Genomic DNA, 24,266 nt, shown 5'->3' with positions numbered 1-24,266 from the left:
ATACCCACATTTTAAGCAACCGTAACTCCAGGATCTCAAAAACAACATATTTCAAAGCTGACTGCCCCTCTCTGACATTCTCATACCATGATGTTCAAACTTCAATTGTATCTTTTCACAACATAAGGGAAAAAAACAGAGGGAAAAGGAAAATTATGAAAATGTGATCCTTCAGTTGAAAGCAGCAGTTGGAATATATTGGGAATTACAGTTTTATTTTCCTTTAGTGATGCTGAATTTCTGTTTTAGGCTTTTTAAATAATCACCACAAAGTAAAATGCATAGTTTAAATTAAGGATAAATAAACTAAGTTTGGCACAAGTGCTCCAACAATTACCAAGTGCGTGAATAGTCAAATATTGTATCTCCTAGCAGATCACCTTGGCATAAGATGTTTTTATCATGTCCTCTTCTACTGTGACTAAGAGTTGTGAAGAATTAGTTATATTTAGATTAAGAACTAAGGTCAGTTTGAAAATAAACCACATCAAATAACAGGTACTAATATCTGTGGGAACATTGGTACCTCATACCCATCTCTCAACAGTTTTAGAAAGTATCTGTTAATTTATTTCACATACATGTATTTACATTGAAGGAAATTCACACCACTGAAAATACAACATTTACACATTCACAGATATACAGTTCTGCACTCTCTCCTGTGTTAAGACCAGGCACTCAGCTCTTCTATCTCTGCAATAATGACAACATCAATTTTCAGCAGATCATACAACTGGCAGGTTTGGTGGATTTTAAGCATCATCATGCTCTGTATGTGGTAGCTGTATTCTTCAAGCTTTTAGATGGCAGATTATTCCACTGAAGAAAAATGCCTCTTGCATGGCATTTGCATAAGCTTCTATAAATCATAAGCATATATATATAGCTTCTGTTTTACTGTGTTATCAGTGATCCTTACGCTATAGAGTTCAGTTATCCTTGTAGTAGTTATTAAAGTTGATTCGCAGCAGAAAGTCCTCCAAATGTGGTTGGTATCCTCTATTTACAAGCTTTGTTACCACTGGAAGAAAACAAAAAACAAAAAACAAAACAAAACAAAACAAAACAAAACAAAAAAAAAAAAAAAAAAAAAAAAAAAAACAAAAAAAGCTTCAACTAAGATTCATATTGCAAAGTCATCCTTGACATTATTTGTGCCTTTTAATTAAAAAAAAAAAAAAAGCATAATGCAGAAATCTGAGGACAATAGAAATAAATGCAAAAGAAAGACTACGTGTCAGTTTTAAGTGAAAATGCATTATTCTACCAAAGCATTTCCTTATCAAGTTGCTTTCATAGAAACATGGAAATCATAGAATCTTTCACAATAAGATGGTGTGTTCTTATCGTAATTTCAACTGACCAGGAAGCATGTTTAAGTCCTCAGGTGACCTCTGTGAAAGAAGCAGCTCTGGTGAAGTTTTCTTGAGCAAAATCCATTGTGAGAGAGAAAAGCAGAGAAATTCCTAGGACAAAGCCCTCAAGCTCTATGAACAAACAAACCGACTGCTCTAAACATCCTCTACATTTCCTTAATTACAAAGGAAAAAAGCCAATAGGAACTCCCTAAGCTCACAAACATCCCATGCACTAACATAAAGGGAATCAGCAAGCAGCAGCAGCATGCAAGGAAGAATGGGAAGTGTATTATTAGAAGTTAGGGCCCGAGCCAAAGCCATTGAAGTCCAGACAACTTTGTATTGGCTTTCAATGGATTCTGGGTCAACCCACTGTGGAAAGAGAGCATTTTATAATATGTAGTGACTGAAGGTACAAGTGGAGATGAACAAGCACATATTTGTTCTGTAGTGCTTAATAGGGGGTGTAAACAACTTGGTCACTCATCAGATTTCCTTACGGAACGGTCTATTAATCTCTGTCCATGAAGCAACCATAGATCTCGTAGTACGGGCTTAGGTGGCTCCCACAGGTGTTCTGACTTTCTGTAGAATTTGGAAGCAGCCATTCTAACTCATCCTGAAATATCTGTTTTTGGTCCTTTGACACCATTTTTGGACACCCTTAAAGAATAAAGAGGGCAGCTCATTTCCTGAAGAATATAATCTGAACTAGAAAATATTCGAGAAGAACAGATCTAAGAAAAGCAGTTTCACCTCCTTGAGGAATTCAAGATTTTCTAAAAAAAAAAAGGAACCCAAACCCCATGAACCACCTTTGTACTAGAGGAAGGATAAATAATGTACTAAAAACACAAGCAAGATATGAAAGACAAATGGAAGCTAACCATTTCATCATGTTATAGCCTAAGCTGACAATGAGATGAAATTTTATCATGATAAAGGAAAGAACTTCTGGAAAATTATCCATGTAGTTCAAAAACACTTGCCTGGAGCACGTGCTAGGAGGCTTTCTGAGTTAGGCCAACATGGGAATCTGAATTTTCAAATCTCATACCAGTGGCAAAACTCAACTACTGCATATATATCTAAAATTACTTCTAACTGGTATCTAACTATCTCTCATTGTTGCCAATAAAAAGTTCCAGAACTCAATTTCAGAGAAAAGAAAAAAATGTATGCATGTAAGTACAGCTAAATACCAAATACTTATTTTGTGAGTCAGCAAAAACTTACAGTCAGTTTTCAAGTATCTGTTAGATTTCTTGTGTGGACATCTTAATTGATGTATATGCAGATCTTTGCAAACCACAATAATGCAGCTTTAACTTGAGAACTACATTTCCAACACTCCCTAAGTATACATATCTTCCTACTTTTACATTATACTACCAAAACATTCTGGTTGTCAGTTGACCTTTTCTTCTACCTAGAATTTATGCAATTTCTTACCTTTGAATAAGAAATGGGAGTAATACTTGAAGGTATTGTATGACTGCTGCATCAGACCAAAGTTGGGATGAACAGCCATTTGCTTCCCCGCATCGAAGCTCCACGACTGAGAGATGAGCTGGCTGCGGAACTTCAGAATAAGGCTGAAGATGCTATGTATAATGTTCATCACAGGGGCTGCCTTTTCTGTCAACAGACCCCTAAGAGAACAAAAACAACTTCAGAAATTAGTTGATGTAATTTATTGGTTGTAAGACTACAAATACAAAGGAGTGACAATCCTTTAGGTTAAAGATAATTGCTTTAAAAAAGCCCCAAGATGCAGCCAACATATTTAAACAAGGTGCCTAAATCTAACACAGTTTACTTGCGCTTTCAAAAAACTTGTACTTGCCCTGGTGTATCTGATTTCTAGAATGACATCTGCATTTGCAAAAGAGATGACATTTAACAACAACATGCTCTGAGTTTCCTTAAACTTTAATCTCCTCTCATCCTACCACCTGCTATCCAAAGAGCAGCTCTAGGCAAGTCTTTTCTGATTAAAATGGAAAAAGAGAGACATGAGAGATTTCTTTTCTTGTTTCTAATTTCTGTTCCTTACCACCTCCCTCTATCTCACCAATTTATCATTTCAGTGTACACTCTTCAAGAAGAAACCAAATAAACTCTAGCTTCTTTCCTTTTAGTCACACCAACCCGCTGCATCACATACAGTAACCAAGGGGCTAAAAGCCTGTGATTCCTAAAAGACAGGTATCTCTTGCACTGCTCATAAATCTGGACAGAGGCATCTTTTTGTCCCTTCCAAGTCCAGCCCTGGTCACTGCACATATATTAAAAGCACATGCAATGTACAGGAGATGCATTTTACATCCTTTAGCAAGGCTTACTTTGCACGCTACTCACGAAGAATGAAACAGCAGTAATTTACAAGGCTATTAACAAGGACAGGGTGAAAGAAAAAGAACTGTGGCAAGTGTGCCCTTAGTTTAGGGCTCTTCATTCAGAGCTGTCCTGAGTAGACTGGGAACTTGCAGAGGCATGGTGAACAGGAGTGCGAGGTAACACAAGCAGTCCAGGGAAACGAAAAGGACTGAAAGCTGAGAAAAAGTACCAAAGTACAGACCTTGTAAGATGCCATGAAGTTTGTCTCTTACATAAGAACACTTTCATATGTAAAGACTACTTAATGTGTCACGTAAAAGTCAGTTTTGCACAAATACATTAGGCTAGGACTGGCCACTCCCTTAACATGTATTTAAAGTAAAAATAAGTATGGTAGCTTGCCTGAAGATTGCTTTGTTGAGGTATTCAGCATGTGTTCTGTGAATTTCTTCTAGGTTGCCCACAGAAGACAGTTTGTTTCCAAATTCACACCATGTAACATGAAGAATCTGATTAGCAATGTAACCTTGAATTACTTTCACAAAATGCTGCATCTCATGTTTGTACAGCTGGAGCTGTCGAAACTGAACAGAATTTGATGCGCGACTCACTAAAGCTGAAAATAAAAGCAGAAATATATTATCATCCACAGAGACCATCTAAAATCAGAATTTTTAAGGAATGAAGGCTTTTGTTAGTAGAGTCTGTTTAAAATTCCAAGGAAGATTTTTAAGAAAATTGTGGCTTTTGAAGTTTGACATGAGTGTGTATAAGCAATGGTCTTGCAGAGGGTGCTGAAAGACTTTTAAAGAGGATGCTCTCTCATTCACTCATCACACTTACCAGTGCGCTTCAAGTGAAACCAAACATCCTTGAGAGTCCACACCATGTGCTTCAGCTGAAGCAAGAAGGAGAAAATCTTGTTGTATTTATTCATGCAGCTCTCAGTAATGACAATGTTCAGAGGCCAGTCAACCTACAAGAAATAACAGTGCTGATCATACATTTTTTGTTAGAAATTGTAAGATTATTTAAAATACAAGTATTTCAACAATTAGTATGTATTTTAATAATGTAATGCAATGGTCAGGCTAAGTAAATCCCGTAGTTTCCATTACACAATTATTTTACTCCATTCTTAGATACCGCATTCATATTCACTTTACTATTGTACGTAAGAACTATGGCATAATTGTAGTATTCTACCTTGCTCCACGTTTTCTTACCTTGTACCTGAGCTCTAAGCAACTCAGAGCATCTGGTGCATTGGGCTTGAACATTTCTGGGAGATACTTGAGGGCAAAAGAAAGATTGGAAGCAAGTTGGGTGTCACCATGAAGACTGTACTGTAGTGCTTTATTTAAGATGGAATTAAGAACCAGTGGATTCAGCAATTCGCCAGGTGTTTGTCCTGATCCAAGCTAGGGATAAAAAAAACCAACCTAATTACACCATATTAGTAAAAAGTCTTGGCTCCTGAACACAGGTCAATTAAAGCAGAATAGTAAAGTGGTGACTACCCTGCCTTGATTGGAAGTTTTTATTTCTGCCATAGGGATGCATGAACAGCGTAAGAGGCAACTTCTGAACTATTTTCTGTTCACAGCAGGAAGGTAATCTCATACCTGCACTGATTTATTTTCATATGTCTGCTGTGGTTCAGGAGCTGCTAAAAGTTCCTCCTGCAGGGAACAGTCTTTAGAAAGTCAGGGACCCAAGTGGAATTTATCTGACTTCAATCTCCCTATCTCATCACCTCAGTACTCTCAGAGGTTTACAAATAAAGCTATTCATCCAGTCTAGGTGTTTTCCCTAGTTGGGTCTAAAGCTTTTTCAGGACTCAGAGAAATGCATTAACTCTCCTACAGCTGTGTACCTCCATGGGCAACCATCTATATCAATCCAGGCTATCCCCCCTACCTTGCTGTCTTCCCCATGAACACAGTAAACAGCAAGTCATGAAAATACTGCCTCACCAGTGGGCAAAGCGCTCTCTTCACATGCCCTCCCCTCTGCTCTCTACTTGAGGATATTTAAGGTAAGACTAGATAGCTTGCAACACAGGCCTTTCCACTGGATTTTAGCAAATGGCAATAGGCTTTTCCAGCCTTGCTGCCAGCAGACAGGAGGTGACAGCAATAGTGCAGCAGTTTTCACAGCAAAGAGTGAAATACCCTTCCACGAATGCTTATCTGTTCAAGACCTTCTTTTTCTCCATCCTTACAACACTCACAGAGTTCCTTGCTACAGACTTCTGAACACAGTACAAAAGAGGAAAATCCCACAAGCCAGGATTCTAATTCACACCATTCCCTCATTCCCGTCCAAATCAATTCAGGAGCATCAAGGTAAAGCAGGCAACCCAAACACTAGGGTTAAGACAACAAAGCAAATACCTTCTCAAACAACAGGTCACTGAGTGACTGAGCAAACTCCCCGTCTTCCATTAACAAAAAGTGTCTCAATGCTTCAAAATGCTTCTCTACGTTCAGCTCCACAAAGTAGTAATCAACTATTGCTTTGTTCACAAGAGAAACACTAAGAATAAAAAACACAGAAAAGGTATTATACTTACATGCAACTCCTTCCTTACTGTTAACATTCAGCTGTGGCTACATCAGATTAATGCTCCAGTACTTAACTCTGATATCTAAGACAAGATGTTATTCATATAAGCAAAAAACATGAGACAAAAAAATCTTCATCCAGAATATACCAGAATTAAAACCTACCACTTCAGGGAACTGGGTTTTGAACAATACTGGGGAAGTATTTTAGGACTGGCTACATACAATGATCTTTAGAACATGCTGCTGGGCCGGCAGCAACATTTTATCAATAGCCTTCTTATCTCTGTCACCTACACAAACAGATTAAAGAAAGACTATTAAATCCCCAGTAAGAACATACTAATTGATAAAGCTCTGTCACTAGATATTAAGGGCAGGTCTGTACTACAGTTTACAGTATAGTGTAGGTATTCAACCTAGCTTTAAATAATTTAACTCGCCTATCAGGAATAGGCTAATTCTGGCAGCACACAACTCAGGCTCTTCACTTTTGGTTTGCTAGATGCATGGATCTGTACGCAGATCATTCTGGTAGCCAACCATATGTTTAAAATGAAGTTAGACAATAACAACTTTCTACATTACACCAAACTTTGAGTATAGCATACTCAGAGCTAGCAGATGGAAATGCAAACTTGCAGGAAAGCAGATTCTGAAAGGAGAGTCTGTGAGTAATTGTTTTCATGACAAAAGCTAGTCTTGCACTAAGTAACAAAAACTTTTATTTAAAATACTACTAGATATACTAATTAAACAGTCCAACATATATGTAGTGTCCCATATTATCCCAATAATAACAAGAACAGCTTCTATTATACTTTGAAACAGCCTTGAATCTGGAGTTCCCATAGAAACATGAAATACACCCTGATCAATATGATGAGCTTTCAAGTAATCAAAAGATTCTTCTGTTTTTACTCCCTTACCTTTCATCTTTCACATAAAAACTAGCCCACATCATATAAGGAATACACCTTCTTTTCAAAAGAACAATGAAACTAACGGTGTCAAAATCACTGCTGTGTCTTCTACAAGCTGGAGAGTGAACACTTCCCTCTGAGCCCTTATATTCCAAACAGACACTCAAATTTTTAATTTGCACCTAAATGTCTAAGTTTATGTTACTATTTATCATGCAGATATGAACTTTTAAATTAGTAATAGACCATTTACTGAACTACTTCTAGGAACTAAGAGCAAATTTAAAAGATCTACGTGCAACTCGGGTCTCAAAATACAACACAACATTATTTGCAAAATAAATTGCAAAATTCCTAGCAAATACTCACTGAGATACAAGTGGAGCAGTAATAGAACGTTTCATCAGCACTGGCAGAGACAAGAGCTCACTCAGCTGTACAGCAGTTTCATCTGTCGCAGACTGCACCACAGGATCCACAGGAAACGTGTACGATCTTGGTATCACGTGATGCAAGAGATGAGAAACTGGTGGTTCTGCTAAATTTAAAAATATACAAACATTTTAAGTTCTTATACTTAAGAAGCTTAATAATATGTTCCTATTAAACTCTGTATACAAACACCTCTAGGTTAGAAAATCATAAAATGTCAAAATGTATTTCTCATCTTTGTGCCTAGGAGCAAATTGTTTGGCTATTGCTGTTCATAACATTGGTAATTTACTGGTAAGTCATGGGTTTTGTTGGCATTCAGCTGTCTTGCTGAAATTTACCACATCATCTATTGATCTACTGTTCCAACAGTTCTACTCACACATCAAATCATAACTATCTTGATACTTTTCAATACAATACTGATCCGATAAGGCTTTCAAATAAGCTTGTTCTTTCTTCCATACATCTTCCTCTTCCCCTTCCTCCTCCTTAGTTGTGGGAGCATTAGCTTCAGAAGATAAAGTTTCTTGAGGCAGAGTATCTTGTGGAATGGCCTTTTCAGGTTCTTCTCTCTAAAATTCATAAATGGACAAATTTTGTGAGAGATGCTGGCTTTGTCTGCTCAGGCTTAATGTGTTCCTACAGGTAACTTGCCTAGCTATTCCAAATGAAAAGAGAAGAGCCTACTCACCTGTATGTTTCAGACATGTAAAAACAATATGATTTTACAGTGACTACTAGATTAGCAGGGAAATTTATTACCTTAACTACCAGTGTGTTCAATTCTTTGAAGGAGAAATAAGTCCTCCCAACAACTACTTTTGTTTCTTACCTGTAAACTCCGTGAGCAATCTGGAGAAGGGTCCTTGTTGACAACATCTGCAATTACTGTAAATAAAGTCAGCATTTACTTAGACCTACTTGTAACACTTGGTTAATACCTCAGACCTGCTCCTAAAGTTGTTCAAAATTCCTGTACAAATGATCACAGAAACAACCACACCAATAACCTTCCCACAGCCCCACACAAGCAGTTTTATGCATGTTCTCTACTTAAGAACCCCAAAGGTCCTGTTTCACAAAGTTTCAGGGTAGATTTTTTTTTTAATGTTCTGTTTCTTGCACATAGGAGATAAGGTTAAGCTCAAATTCTTTCCTCTGAATTCTAGCACTATATGAAAAGTTATGCAGGGAATTAAGTGGAATAAGTAAGGAAGAAAGTACCCATATAGAAAAATAAACATTCAGTTACTTTCACAAGCCCTTAAACAAATGCTGACTGAATAAACCTAATTTTGTTTTACCTTCTTGTTTCTTTTCTATTGTATTTTCCTTTTTATCATCTTTAATATTAGCATCAGGAAAGTCTGTAACACTGTCAGATACATGTGACTGTGGCAAAGTCTCTTCCTTAACTTGTGATGGTTTTGCTTCCTTTCTGCTCCCTTCAGCAGGGGATAACTCTTCACTGTACAGAAGTGTCTGAACTGTGGAGTCAGATGAAGAACCCAAAGTGGTTTTACGATGAGGTATGGGATCATTTTCTGTAGAGGGGGCCCAATTCCCTATTTGGATGCTTGACTGGGATGCGTGTCCAAATGGGCTCGAACGGCATTTCAAAGGCTCTGTATCCGAGACCAGTTCTCCGATTTTGATGTGCGACTGTGAAGCGTGCCCATGGATGTTCCAACGAGGTCTGGCTGAGACCACCTCTGACACGTTTTCACCAATCTTGATATTGGCATCAGATGCATGACCATGGCTGCTCCATCGAGGCCGTGTAGGAGCTACATTTGACACATACTCTCCAATCTTAATATTGGCTTCTGAAGCATGTCCATGGATGTTCCACCTAGGCCTTGAGGTCTCTATCTCTGAAGCATATTCCCCAATTTTAATATGAGCTTCAGAAACATGCCCATGAATATTCCATCGGGGTCGTCTAGATTCAACTTCAGAAGTATAGCTGCTGCTTTTTATGTGGGAGTCTGAAGAATGCCCATAAGGACTTGAACGTGGCTGGTAAGTGTCCACTTGAGGTACATACTCTCCCACTCTCATGCTGGCATCAGATGCATGTCCATGAATATTCCACCGAGGCCTTATCTCGTCCACATCAAATACATTTTCCCCAACTCTAACATGTCCCTGCCAAGCTGCAGATGGTCTGAGAACTGTATTAAAATCATACTCGCTTTGCTGATGCAATGGTGCACTGTCCTCTTCTGGTGCTTCTCTCAAGACAGGCTGACTTTCACTTACTTGCAAAGTCTCCGAAAGATCTGAGTTAATATTTCGGAATGCTTCATCTAGCAAAGATCCTTGCATCCTAACAGCAATAGGCTGCTCATCTTGTGACTTTGGTAAGAAGTCTTCTATATTCACATTGGATTCAGGCAAGGAGTCAGCACTGTATAGAGCACTGCATACTTTCTCTGAATTTTGGAGATTGCTTTCAGATCCTGTTGCTTTAGGCCGAAAATGCTCATCAGCATTATTATTTGCTGGCTCTGGCACGGGCAGTGCTTTGTCAGCAGAAGCTGCACATTCCTGTTCAGGCTCAGATTCTTTTCTGCCAACTGTCTCATTAGAATGCAGAGGTTTCACAAAAGACACCTAAAAAGAAATAATTATTACACTGTATGGTTAGTCGCATAATCAACCTACTAATTAGGGTATCACTTTATTACAGGATAAAAAATTTTCCGATTTTTCTGATGTTCTATAAACGATAACTGCTCACCTTGCTGTTACAGCGAGCCTTGTGTTTACTGAACTGAAATGAACCATGAAATGAAGTCCCTTTAGGGAAACCTGGAACAGCAACTTGAAGTTTATGTAAGAAAATTAACTGACCTGTGAAGGTGAATCTTGTTCAACAGGGTTTTTATCCAAAGCCAACTGGCACTGTTTATAAGGAATAATATCTAATTTTCTCCTGCAGTTTCCATCTGGAAGTTTTTCAAGCATTTCCTACAAGTGAAAAAAAAGACAGAAGTCTTTAAGTACCAAGTATCAAATTTTCTGAATTACATTTTTTAAATGTTTTTAGGAGGTACCTCAATGCGTTTTTGATCTTCTAACAGAAACTTAAGACGGGCTGTTTCCAATTTGTGGCGCTGGATTTTCCATAATGTTCTTTGTTCCCTACGGGCTGCATCATCAGAAAGTTTGCTATAATGGTCAATTAATTCCTGCCTAAATGAAGGTAAAAATAAAGCTAGGTTACAGATTTTTGCATACTGATTTTCATCTTCCCTTTTAAAGAGTATGACTTTTTAGCACTTCAGAACTGAGAACCGGTTCTTAAAATGTAGAAGCCAGAGGCTTCAGTCACAAAGAATAAACAGGTGGAAAACACATGACTGTATTCTTATAGTCAACATGTATTTCTGTAACTATTTTTAGTAGGGCACTCATTTGTCTTAAGTAATTTTAGATGAAACAGAAGAAAGTGTCAATCTAACTCCATCTGCTTTTTACTTCTGCTTTGACATACATGTGACCATTTTTGCTGTGGGCTCTGCTTTTAAATTATAAGATGTAACTAAATTTTTTTCCTGAAATTTTGATTATAACAAAACCCAGACTGGATAGGGTTGGCACAAATGAGTGGGTCCCAGATTTTTTGGCCACTAATCATTCCTAAAAAAATTGCTCACAGATTAACAAAAATCCTTACATCCATCTTCTAACTGCAGACATTACCCTTGTAGAACAATGTCTGGCAAGTACTAATACCATAAATTTTAACATACAGTAATTTTTTCCTGAGGTCTTGATGACTGTTTTGGAGACTACTCAGACACATTTACCTTGCCTTTTTTTCCAGTTCTTCTTCTAAAGCTTTCAGTCTTTTTTCTCTCTCTCTGAGCTCTCGGGCATAGCTGAAATCATCATCAATCTCCTCCTGCTTTATCGCAAGACGACGCTGCATAAATATTTAACACTTTTAAAAGCCGCTCTCAATACCATCTGAAACGCACATGTCTGCAAGACGTTTCTATTTGTACCCCATGAGCTATTAATTCAACTTCAGTACAACATATCCTTTCATTTATTTGCCTAAGAAATACAGCTGGCCTCTAGAAACACAGAGGGATACCTCTTGGTCCTTTGCAAACTGTTCTTTCAGCTTCTGAAACTGTTCCCGTTTCTTTGCATCCAAAGCCATTCGTTCTGATATTTGTTTGTCTGTATTAAAATAAAGATAGTTAGTTTACATTAACAAACCCAACAGAAAGCACATAAAATGCCACTATAACTTACCACTAATGGCTTTTAGCACTTTGCTAGCAGTTTCCCTCGCATGAACAATTAATTCTTGTTTGGCTATTTCCATACGCAAATCCTAAAAAAAAAAAAAAAAACCCAACCAAAAAGCCCAGGTGGAATTTTTCTATTATTTTAGACTTGAAATACACTGTTCTGAAGACAGATGCACATTTTATAATGGTTATTAATCAATTAATACAATACAGAAATATAAATAAATAAGTAAATGAAAAATCTACAAACTAGTATTGAAAGTTAATACTCCAGATTTTAAAAGAAACCAAATCCATCTGATATATACACTAAATTGATGGAATCTGAAGGCCAGAAGTCTCTTTGTAGCTAAAATGTTCTGAAAAAACAATTAGCTATAGAAATTACAAATAGTCTTATCTGGTTACTAATTAGCTTCTCATTTGCTAAATTAGAATTAAACAATCTTTTCAGTAGGAGGACAAATCTCCAGCTGCAAAGAAGTAGGATTGAAGTCTAACACTCATTTAATATATGAAAAGGCCAAAAATGTCAACACACCACCTACACTTTTAAAAGCTGTATTAAGTAAGTTTATTTGCTGCAATAGCTATTAAAACTGCAATTAACCCACGAAAAAATTCTGACTATAAATACAAATTCTTTAGATGTTCTAACAAAAATGAAAACTGAGCATTTTAAAAAAAATCATAATGAGGTATTCATTCTTTTATTCATTTACCTTTTCCTCCTTGCTTATGGAACTGTATCGGGCAATTCTTTCCATTCGACCTACATACACTGCACAATCTCTCTCTATTTCCTTCAGTTCTTCAAGTGAAAAAATAACTGAAATCCGGGGAACAGGTATATCTGACCAACATATATAATGCTGAAAAATGAGAAATTTCCTTTTAAATACATTGTTTAAAGTGTAAAATTTTGTATTATGAGTTCACATTACATATTTTTTTAACTTAGTCATGCTTCAAGACACTGACACAAATATCCATACGGGATCTAAGGTTTTTATTAGTATCATCTTTTAGCATTTATATAACTCAAAGTAGGAGACAAAGGTACAACAGTCCACAACTTGGATCACAGGTCGAATTCTTAGAGTTCTGTCTTCGCCACTGAAAATCTAATACATACATTTATACTAATCATGTTCTAAATGCCTCAAATTTTCCTTTTCTGAATATCCAAATTAACTGAGCATGTGTAACTCAATGCTGAATGCATCTCTCCTGTCAAAAGTTAGGTTTTGTTCACTTACATCCCCCACAGATCTCCACTCAGTAGGAACTCTCTAGGACAGAACTAACACCCCTATAGGGGAGAGATCTGCAGAAGACAAAGCTCTCAAAACCACAGCCAGTGCACATCACAGGTCTTCCTACTCTGCCTCAACATCCCTAAATCTCTGAAGCTATTCTATTAAGTGCAGAAAACAGATAACTAAGCTTGAAGGAAAAAACCAAGTGAGAGCACAAGCACACTCACACTGGATTCCCCCAGTCTACTGGTAAAAGCCAGAAGATGGGATTCCCAGGGCTGTACTCCTAGGACTGTATTAGCCTAAGCAGAAGGGACGGTCCAGCTCTTGAGGGCATTATCAAAAAGGGATGAAATGTACCTGGCACTCTCGAGACACATGGAAGATGATTGAGCCTGGGTGCCATATGACCTGGGGGAAGATACCGCCTTAGTGACGCATAAAGCTGTAACTTGCCATGGAAGCGATGGCTGCTGACACTTTTCTAAAGAGCCCAGTACTACTGGCACACCCGAGTCATGGCTTGGGAATGGTTATCAGAGCAGACTCAGGAGAACTGGCAGAGGGACATTTCACTTGAGGTATCAGGCTTATACCTGACAGTACACAGCTGATAATGAGCTGCTCTGCTCTGTCAAGACTGAGCAGCTCTGATCTTAAAGAGAATACTAGCTACCTGGGAGTGTCTATAGACTTTGGACACCTCTCCAGTTGTTTTATTTTTGGACATATAGAGAGAAGAGGGAAGACACAAAGTAGCTGAACATATTTCTTTTAACAGGGACAAGAATTGTTCTGCAAAATACCAATAAACAGAACTATTTAAGCACTTCTTGAAAATGTAGTGATACAGCTGGAAGAGCTAGGCAGGACTGAGCCAAGATCTGGTAGGTGAGGCAGCTTTAAACCAAAAAAGAGTAGTGCAAGAAGTGGAAGGCACTTGCTTGGACATTTCTGCTCTCAATACAAAGAAAAGAAATAGAGCATGTGCATTGTATACAATACACCTGATGGTGTTAAAATGTCTACTTCTGCAGTGCAGTGGTAGAAAGTGGCTACAGAGAATCAGCTCACAAGTATCTGTGAGCAAGTAATTGCCTTTCCTACTTATCCAATACCGGGTTTTGATAAAGGAGTGAACTTGCTAAAAACCTAGACTCTTGCTCTAGAGACACGATTTTCTCCATGTAATAGGGAGGAATCAACCCAAAACTTACCCTAGGACAGCACAATTTGAGCAAGTTTATGGTTTTCCCACATATGTATACATCATTAGCAATATGTTTAAGAAATACAGGGACACAGTCTTCTACTTCTTTTGAAATCAAAACATAACCATGAGTCCAGTAATGTTTATCTATGTAACAAAAAGATGAAAGTATATGTATCAGTTATTTAATTAACAGCACAAATTATACAAATTAGAAATGCTCCATATATATACTGTACCTCTGAAACAAAGATAATCCTCATTCACCTGAATCATAAATTCTCCATAAACATCTCTGAATACACCACTGTATACCCAATCATAGATAAATCTAAAAAAAAAAAAAAATTGTACAATATTGAAAATCAATCCTTTTGCCTTCTCACCTTTATTATAACCAAGCAGTTAGTATGTTCTTTAAAATCCCAAAAGACACAAGCTATGGGCAGGATGAAAAACCCAGCAATTAAGTGCTGTGACACTGATTTTTAAATATACAGGAGATTGTGGCTCTACACTTTTCCTTAACTATTTTTATATAGAACATTTCAGTGATAATTGGTTTAGATAACAGAACAGTGCCTCAATTAAAACAATCATTTTATTTCTGCATATCAATTTACTAAATATATATCAAAAATGTATAGAAAACTTTGCAGCACATCAAGGGCACAGCGAGAGAAAAGCAGAAAGGATTTGTTTTAAATAGAGGCAATTTCAGCAGGGAGAAACTAAAAGGGTATAAAACAAAGATGCAATACCAAGCACTTTTTCCCCAGACCTAGAGGCATTTTTAATGTACATGCAATAATGAGAACTACTATTTTGGCATATTTATTCATGCTTTTCATATTTTCTCTGTGTGAGCCAAACTTTTGATGAAATAAAAAACCACAATTTTTTATGAGACACAATCTGAGGCTATAGATAAAAAGGCTCAGAGATCCTTGAAGATATTTTTGTTTTTAGTTAACACTGTGCAACAAAGAGGAAGCATTTAACACAGCAACCACTGTTCAACTTTCAGGTTCTAAGTAAAAAGTTAAGAACTTTTAAAGTATTAAATCTGATGCTTCTATGATTTGAACAACAACTCGCATTATTTAATTTCTTTCAGGTTAATAAACGAGCAGGATAATACTTTTTGCAGACAATAGAGGCTTCCTTCCATGCCAGTCCTGATCATGCATAATTGATGCTTTAACAGATATTTGCAGCAAATTTAGGAATCAATGCAGCAAGTATCACGCACTACTGTGATACTTTCAGATTTTTTTAGGTTCCATGTGATGCCCTTAGTATTTCAGAAATCTGACTTCCTTCTATAAATAGCAGGGTAGCAGCTGTGAAGATATTTCAGTGAGGCTTCTGGTAAATCTGAAATTAAATTTGTCATTTCATGTAGAAGGAAGAAAACACAAGAAGGGTGGCCATGGGAGGAATCTTAAATTTAGAGCATTTTGACAGACTTTTGATTTCTCTTCTAAGTATCATTATTAAGTAACATATCAATTAAGTAACACTGCAAACTGATGATGGACTACAACTATAATTCCTGCAAATAGCTATTAAAAAAATTTACCATATCTTCAGATGTCTATAAACTAATAATCCTAAATTGATATGCACTGCTTAATAAAACTGCTGCAATCCAAGGAACTCTACTTTTAATTACTCCTATTATCAGTTAGTTACATCTACTTAATGAACAACAGATATTTTAATCATTTTTGCTTACTAAAAAGCCCACAACAAACAGACAGTGGAAAAAAGCATTTATTTCCCCAATTTGCAGAACAAGGGAAACTTGTCAGTTTCCAGTTGAAGGATTTTAACTCAGGTATGAGAAGAAAAAAAAAAGTTTATCTAAGTCTTATATTCCAGTATGAATTTCCACAGCCAGCAGCAAGAAATAAGTCTTATTTACATGTATTTATTTACTAATCTAGCCATATAAACCCTTTCTGTTGTTACTGAGCTGAAAGAGAGGGGAAGAACAGCAAAATTGATTAATTTTAATATGTATTGCAGATACAGACACATTTTTTCTGAAAATGTTAGAAGCCATTGTTAAACACGCAGACTTACTCACCAGATTACCAATTCATAACTCTTAAACTCAATTATGCAGAGAACACTATGGACACACCTTGTGTATGGTTCACAGCTTGTCTTCAACAAAGACAGAAGAACTGGATAATGCTCATTGCTACAATTGTTGAGAGCCTCTTTGTACAGATATGAAAGCAATTTAACACCCTAGAAATGAAAAATATTCTAACATTAGGCAACAAACTTCACTACAACTTTAATAACAGAAGACTCATAAATACATGGTTTTACACGTTTCACTGGACACAGAAGGCAGGATTCATCTCACTTCCTCCATCTATCTGCAGTTAAGATCACTTTACCTGAGCTAGTTACCTCAAGCTCACTTTATCATCTTTAGAGTGAAACAGGTATGTTTAGAGTTGGATTCACGTGACTAGAAGGCTCATTTTGGGCCCTCTGTTTGTTTTAGGAATTGAAAACGCAGGACAAAATTCCAAATGTTTAAGTATCTGGAGAAAGGACTATAGTGTTCTAACTGGAGGTCACGGATCACAGCTTTGCTAGCAGAGAGACCAACACTATGTATTTTGTATAAAATCCAACATAATTTTGAAGAATATTAACACCCCAACCCAAACCAAACATAAAAACATCAAACAAAAAATCACCGTAGGAAATGAAGCACCAGCTCCACCACTGATCCCCTGTGCCGTTGTTCCTATGCCACAAAGCTCAGCTAAATACCTAAAAAACAGTATTAAAACATATATAAAAATTTCAACCAGAAGCCTCCAAGATCACAGTGATGAACTTTGCTGAATTTGAGTATCGTACAACAATCATACTGTACCTGCTGAATGATAACAGGGATAACAAAGAAACTGAGTACAAAGACCTTATATGTGTTCCCTAGAATATTCTGGATATATAACAATCTGTTAAATAGAGGAAAAATAGTGATAGACTAACTAAGAATGCCCATGTAATATGGTCTCTTTTAGTGTATATGAAGAGAATGCATTTTTTCTGCTATAAAAAGCCTAAACATTCAATTCCATTCTCTTACCTCAACTGACGACCCAATTTTCTGAATAGAAAGCTGATTGTTAGAAGACTTAAAGTAGGAGGTGTTGACAAAACACAGGCTCGGTAATATTGAAGGTACTTTCTCAGTCCACTTGTGAATGCCTGGTATGAACAGAAAATATTTAAAATCTTACTGTGAAAGTTGTTAACAGTCTAGCAATGCCTCATATCAATTGCATCAGCATGAAAACAAACCTTTTAATAAAATAAATTGCATATGCAGGTAAGGGGGACTTGCACACGAAAGTAAGGGGCAAGTGAGAGTCCAAGCAACTTTAGACATTCCAATGAGCCAGAGGACTCCTCTATACTCTTCATACATCCAGTGCACAGAGCCTGTACCCATGCACAGTGAAATAAAACACCTTGGTTCAGCCTCTTTGACTTGCCCTTTGAGGAGCTCCTCATTCTCTATAATACCAACCCAGGGAAACCTCTTTCCTTACTTTTATGCCTACACTGGATATTGCAAAAAACTTATCTAGAACTTTATCCAACAAGGAGACCCTCTTAACTGAATAACATTGCTGTAAATCAAATATTCAGGATGAATACATTTTCATAACTAACCCTAACTTAGTTCTATGCATTAGGAAGAGATTAAGTCAGCAGATATTACAGAGTGTACATACAGCTCAACATAATATACAGAGGACTGACACGGAAAATTTGCACTTAATTTTGAATCAAGGAAAAGTAATTAAAGCTATTAAATACCATATTTCTCTACCTCAGTTTTTATTTTTGAAAAATATTTTTTTATATATATATATATATATATATATATATATACACACACACACACAGGGTACTAAGAAAGTTTTTGTATTTTAATTTTATACGTCTTTCTATATAAATACGTGATGTTTTTAAAGCATTTAAAAATTGCAATTCTTTAGTCCACAACAGGACACCACGACTAAACAAACCACACTTTGGGTAACAAAGACATTTTACTGCATGTTTCAGTGCAAGCAAGCCCTCAGCACAGACAGCACTGATTTAAATTCAGTGGCACTGTTCATTGCTGACCTGGGATGGAGCATAACACTTAAAATACTTTGCAGCTTTGCAGAATGCAGAAATCCCAGCTTTACATGAAGTCAAAGTCACCTTCTCTACCTCAGATAGCTGGCCCATTAAATCTAGTTGATTTAATACAATTGTTTTACCTGAAACACAAGTCCTTTGCTGTATGAGGAATCCAAAACTGGCTGAAGAGAAAAACGACTTAGCCGTGTGTAATAGGTTCCATACTCTGCAACTTCTGAGAGCAGGTTATGCATTGTCTCTGGTGATGTTCCAGATACATACACCCCCTCCTTTATCACAAATGACTGAGCAGCCTAAAAGGATACAGGGAGAAAAAAAAAGGCAGATTCAACTCTTTTGTATCTGTATTCTGATTGAAAATACCAAAAATTTACAGACAAAAATAACAGCAGACAATTTTTCAGTTTAGATACTCAGGTGACTGAGACTATATAGCTAGGATGGTGATTAACATTGAATAAACATTGGATAAACACTGAATTGTAGCAAAATTGCAAGAGTATGAATGATGCCTTCAAATATACAGAACACAACTCATTATCTAATTCCTTAAAGAAAATCCAATCTACAAAATTACTTCCACATCTATTTTCAAGTACTCATAAACCTATTTTCCTGTTAGAGAACTACAAATACTCTGAGCCTATTCCAGTAACATAATTACTGCAATACATAAATACCGCCTTGTTGACATTAGGCAACATTCAACTTTTTAATGCTAGCCACAACTGCAAGATGTCAGCAGAAATAAATGTATTGAAGAGGAAACCCCTTTGAAGAAAAAAACCAAAAAAGATTTGACTAAGAAGTGCAGATAAAAATCTTCCATACCTGATTGAGTGAGAATGTAGTGGATACCACACCAATGAGGACATTCAAGACATCCTTAACCAGTTCAGGTTCTTTCATCAGCACCAGCTGAGGAAGCTGAAGTACAGTATTAGTAAACAGCTGCAATTCCCCTTCTCGCAGTTTGTAAAATTGGTCAAAAGCTTCTCTCCCAGCTTCAGTAAGATATGGTTCCTCTTTTTTACCAGGTGGGCTGTGTCAGAGTAAATACAACATTACAAGGTGATTACACCAAAAGAGGAAATACATCTCATATAGAAAGAAAAAAGCATTTCAGAATTTGACACAGAATTCTTCACACAGAAGTTACTTGTAACATACTACATTTTTAAGGCAATGTGCATTCAGCCAATGAAACTGTAGCTCAAACTCAGTACAGACAAGAAATACATAGATAATTTAAACATCAGATCAGAGACAGAATCCTTGACAGAGAACTACCAGCTGCTTTTGTGGCCTTCCCTGATCCAGTGTTCATACCAGGAAAACGAGGCAAATATATACCATATACCATGGTTCATTTAATGCTAATATTCAAATAAGTTAAGAGAGAAATATGCTCAAAGTGCTAGAACGAACTTTTATTAACATATTTTACCTCTTCACAGTGAAGATTACTATCCCCTCCAAAACTATTTCTGTTTCCAATTCTTCCAAAAGTTCTGAATTCTAGTAACAGTATTACAAAAAAATCTGTCAGGCATATGGTCTATATATGACTCTTAGACCCTTACAGTCTAAAGAGTAGCAAAAAAAATTGTCTAGTACTAGGAAAAAAGCTCAAGTGGGCTACAGTGGCTTTGAAAAATCAGAACAGGGAACTTCTGAGTTTCTGACCTTCTAAGGCTCTGAGATGAAAAAATACTGTTTAACAGTGCGACAGCACACCACTAGATTATTATTTAAAATTACAAAAAACATACAGAGCAAAGTTTCTCCAAGAATCAGGCACACCACAGTGCATCTGAAAGGTAAGGATACCTGCCATACCTGCCTTTTCTTCTATCTTCCATTTTAGGGAAGCCAGGAAGCCTTAACAGGACTGTAGAGAGCTTTCTCTCAGGAGATGCATCTTGTACTCAACAGCCAAAAGAACTACAAGTCTAACTAGACTATCAAGAAATCTGTCATAATTTTCTGGTTTGTCTACAGGACAGGAAAAGGAATACAATACTCTACAATATTGGGAGAGATTTGTTTAATTCTTCTACAGCTCTACAATTACCACCATCTTTTTTAAAACTGAAAATACGGAATCATTTTAGACTGAGACAAATTGCATACCACATAAGACAACAAAATAGTTAGAAAAATGCTGCATTTCACAGAAACAGCATTTTCCTAATCCCTTTGTTTTTTGACAAAGATGATTTTATTGCTTCCTATGAAACTGCTGTACTCTAAGAACAAGTTTGTTGAAATCACACAACCTTTATTCCTTTATCCCTATTAATGCAGTGTACTGAAATTTGTGAATTAACCATGCTCATTTCACTATTTATACTGAGGTCATTTGGAACTAAGATGCAATGCACCTTCACACATTTGCATAGGAGGCATAGTAAGTTTACCAGTAAGATCAGACACATACTACCCAATTCTTTCCCAACATCTTCGTTTGCTGGGTCCGTATGTAAGCACTGCATCCCACAAGTCTATGTCTGGAGTCATGCTTGGCTCTGACTGAGAATCAGGAGTCAGATTGGATGCTGACTGGAATCCCTCATCTTCTGACTGGTCTATACTTTGGGGAACCTGTCAAAGAGTTCAAATGTCAGACATGAAAACATTTTACTGAAGAAACATAGACTTAAAAAAAGGTGTTTCGCTATCATTTGCGAACAAGTGACTCTACGTGACCCAAGCTCTCTCACCTACCCTCCCTTTATATCAATTTTAAGTTTTTACTGTAAGCACTCTTTTCATTTGATGAGTCTCTACAGGTATTAATGCCTACACATAAAAAACCAACCACCTTCAAAATAACATACTATGCTTGTTGGTGTTAAACTTGAAACTTCCTTGTTTGGCAAGCACATAGTTCTACAAATTGAGAATCTCAGGTATGGACATTCAACAATATGTAGTGTTAATAAAATCATACTCCTCTGCCATTTGTTCCAGGCAAATGATCCAGACCCCAAATCTTCCAATTGGTAAACATTCTGTTAACTATGACTAACGTAGTTTGTTCCTTAATTCATATACAGAAAATCTCTAAGTGTCAAAACAGTGTATATACCACATCCTCAACTCCCTCTCAACAGGAGCCATATGTGCAGAATTGTCCTCAATTTTAGTAAAAGACAAACACACCCATATAAAAAGCAGCATATTTCTCAAGAAATTGCAAATTTTCCAGTCTGATGGAAAGAGTTCAGCACTAACTCAAAAAGGTTCTGCCTCCTCTAGGTTACAATTTACATCCACATGTGAACACTGAATGGCACAGGGGTTTTCTATTTAATGTGTCTGCCTTCAAGTTTCAATTCTGATCCTGAGTTAAGAGAATTGCAAGATCTATCCATATGTTAAGTAAAAGGAACAAGATAAGGATCTAAGGGTAGGCTATAAATAAGCCTACCTACACACAGTAAAAATGGAAAGAAAGAAAAAACCTCTAGAAGTGTATCTAGTACTTCAATGAGAATAAACGAGCAAAATAAACAGAATGGACAGCAAAAGGGGGAAAAAGATACAGCAGAAACTGAACACACTGAAAGGGTAAAAGGACAATAGGAACTAGGACATTCGATGGGGGAGGAAAAAACTAAACAGAAAAAATGCTTTAAGATATAACAAGACAACAATACAGCAAGTTAGTATAGTAATCTGAACAGCAAAGCACATACAATTCAGACAGGGATGCTTAAGCAGTCAGTCTGAGCACTGAGCAGTAAGCAGCAAGGCAGAGGAGTTCAATACACAAAGCAGGCAGAAACGCAAGCAAAAGGTTGCTAGGGTGGGGAAGGCACAGGTACAGCCAATGGCTTAAATTCATAAAGCCTATGGCCACATGATGGGTTTTGACATAGCTACAGGGCAAGACCAAGGTTTTTGTTATCATACATCTCCGAAAAGCTTATCTGGTTCTCTGCAAAGCAAAGGATCACTGCTCCATCTTAAATTCCAGTGCTGTATGCTTCTAAAACCAATTAAACGATTACCTACGTTTTAAACTATAGTTTCAAAGTGGCACATGAAAGCATACGTATAGTCGTTACTCCAAAACAAACGATACCGTACTTTTATCGCAAGTCCAGACAAATCCGCGTTGTCAGGCACTGGTGGTAAATCCAACTTGATGTCCATATCATACGTACGGCTGTGGACAAGGGCACCGAAGAGGGACACGCGCGTTTCTTTCTCAAACTTGTCCCCAGCAGGACAGCTCTGTGAGAACAGCCCCATGGCAGGGAGCCCCGTGCCAGGTGCAGCCTCCATGATCTGAAGCGTCTGTTGAATTGTGTCATTGAACTGACATTCTTCGTTTGTTATCAGAGATTGTATGTCAGCTTCAAACACACTTACATCATAATAATCATAACCCTGGTATTTGACATTTCTCCCAACATATTTGTTGTTCAGAAAATAGTCCTTTTTTTGTGGTACCAGCTGAGGAGGACCTGTTCCAGCAAGCTGTACTAAAAGATCTAAGACAGAATTAACTTCAGTAAGTGGTAAGCATTCAGCTGTTTCCAGTTCCTCCACAAGATTCTCCAGTCTATCTGCTTGAGCACCTAGGCCAGCAACTCTCAAGTTGAAAGACAGCATCAAAATTTTGTTTTTCACTGGGAGTCTGGAAACGTTTGATTGCAGCTTACGAGCCTCATCTTGAAAAAGGTTCATGAACAGGGCATTATAAGCAACCCTTTTCAGATTGTGCTTAGCCCTTCTCTTGCTGATCTTCTGCCTGCCTAAGTGAACCTTCCATGGCAAACCTGTCAAGTGTGCTTCACACAAGTCATTGAACAACTGTGTAATGCTCTCCATTTCAAATGAAACGGTCAGGTTTCGGCAGTTACAGTCTGGGTCTCTGATTTCATGGGAAGGAAGACCTGAAAAACATCAGGAAAAGGAAGAAACTCATAAGGCATATAAGAAATTGGTGAGTATGCTTTAACTTAAACTGAGATAGCCCAAAAGGAAAGAGAACTGACCTCCCACTTATTTAGGACATGAGCTACAAAAACCACACTTTGATCATCAGTGAAGTGATGGTGCAGGAAGCTTAATTCCAGATGCCCATTTTTTCCCGGCAGACTGAAACAGACGTCAGAAGGTTGTCCTGATGTAATCCTGGATTCCTGCGGGAACACCTCTACCTTTTTCCCGGAGATATCCGCCCCCTCCCTCCCACGCAGTGGTGCCCTCAGCCGCAGCCGCGGGGCCCAGAGGACGTGGGCAAGCTGCGGGTGGTGATGGTGACTGGCGGCGACCGCAGGGCTGGGCTGCAGGGCACCCGCCATCACTGGGGCACTCCCGAGCCCCCGCAGAGGAAAGGCGGGGTGGCGGCACCCCCGGAGGAGCTGCCGGCGGCGCGGCTCACCCTGAGCATCCGGCTGGGCCCGAGCACGGCGCGCCAACCGCGCCGAGCCCCCGCCAGCAGCAGCGCCCCGCGGGGCTGTCCCCCGCCCATCCCGCCCTTTCCCCCCGGGCCGTACCTGCGGCGCTCCCCGGGCAGCGGGAGCGGGACGGAGCCGCCGCCTCCTCCCGGCGCCGCCGACGTCACCCGAGCGCGACCGGGCCCGCCCCGCTGCCGGCTCCCCCCCCGCGGCCGGGGAGCGGGGCCGCCGCTCAGGCCCAGCGCTGGCGCCGGGCGGCCGCAGCAGCGACACTGCGAACGCCGAGACGCGAACG

General features: G+C 38.1%; 1 protein-coding gene across 3 annotated transcripts; it reads right to left on the bottom strand.

The window, feature by feature from the left end:
* Positions 1 to 196: 196 nt before the first annotated feature.
* On the bottom strand, positions 197 to 24,154 carry TUBGCP6 (tubulin gamma complex associated protein 6). 3 transcript variants are annotated; one of them, XM_048301358.1, is made up of 27 exons: positions 24,071 to 24,154; positions 22,653 to 23,464; positions 20,998 to 21,161; positions 19,389 to 19,599; positions 18,677 to 18,850; positions 17,485 to 17,606; positions 17,087 to 17,162; positions 16,513 to 16,622; positions 14,603 to 14,694; positions 14,371 to 14,510; positions 12,617 to 12,766; positions 11,896 to 11,977; positions 11,732 to 11,820; positions 11,442 to 11,557; positions 10,686 to 10,824; positions 10,483 to 10,599; positions 8,931 to 10,242; positions 8,459 to 8,514; positions 8,006 to 8,198; positions 7,561 to 7,729; positions 6,098 to 6,239; positions 4,928 to 5,122; positions 4,545 to 4,677; positions 4,104 to 4,317; positions 2,814 to 3,013; positions 1,862 to 2,024; positions 938 to 1,024 (listed from the first exon to the last, which is right to left on the bottom strand). In XM_048301358.1, exons 2-26 carry the CDS (start codon positions 23,397 to 23,399, stop codon positions 1,873 to 1,875), a joined length of 5,295 nt encoding a protein of 1,764 aa, XP_048157315.1. In that variant the 5' UTR covers positions 23,400 to 23,464; positions 24,071 to 24,154; the 3' UTR covers positions 938 to 1,024; positions 1,862 to 1,872. The 3 variants fall into 3 exon arrangements, with proteins under 3 accessions (XP_048157317.1, XP_048157315.1, XP_048157316.1); XM_048301359.1 differs by lacking the exon at positions 24,071 to 24,154 and adding an exon at positions 23,567 to 23,788; XM_048301360.1 differs by lacking the exon at positions 1,862 to 2,024 and having other exon boundaries at positions 197 to 1,024.
* Between the last annotated feature and the right edge of the window lie 112 nt (positions 24,155 to 24,266).

The sequence above is a fragment of the Corvus hawaiiensis genome, chromosome 4 (assembly GCF_020740725.1).
Source record: "Corvus hawaiiensis isolate bCorHaw1 chromosome 4, bCorHaw1.pri.cur, whole genome shotgun sequence".
In the NCBI taxonomy this organism is placed as follows: Eukaryota; Metazoa; Chordata; class Aves; order Passeriformes; family Corvidae; genus Corvus; species Corvus hawaiiensis.
The sequence above is the reverse complement of the archived record's forward strand: the minus strand, read 5'-3'. Positions and strand labels throughout refer to the sequence as shown.

What these genes read in the sequence shown, in the direction of transcription:
- TUBGCP6 (XM_048301358.1), bottom strand. Translation starts at nt 23,399, where the DNA reads ATGGAGAGCATTACACAGTTGTTCAATGACTTGTGTGAAGCACACTTG. An exon ending in CTACATTCTCACTCAATCAG is followed by an intron (nt 18,851 to 19,388) that starts GTATGGAAGATT and finishes GTATCCTTTTAG; the next exon opens with GCTGCTCAGTCATTTGTGAT. An exon ending in ATTGCTCACGGAGTTTACAG is followed by an intron (nt 8,199 to 8,458) that starts GTAAGAAACAAA and finishes TATGAATTTTAG; the next exon opens with AGAGAAGAACCTGAAAAGGC.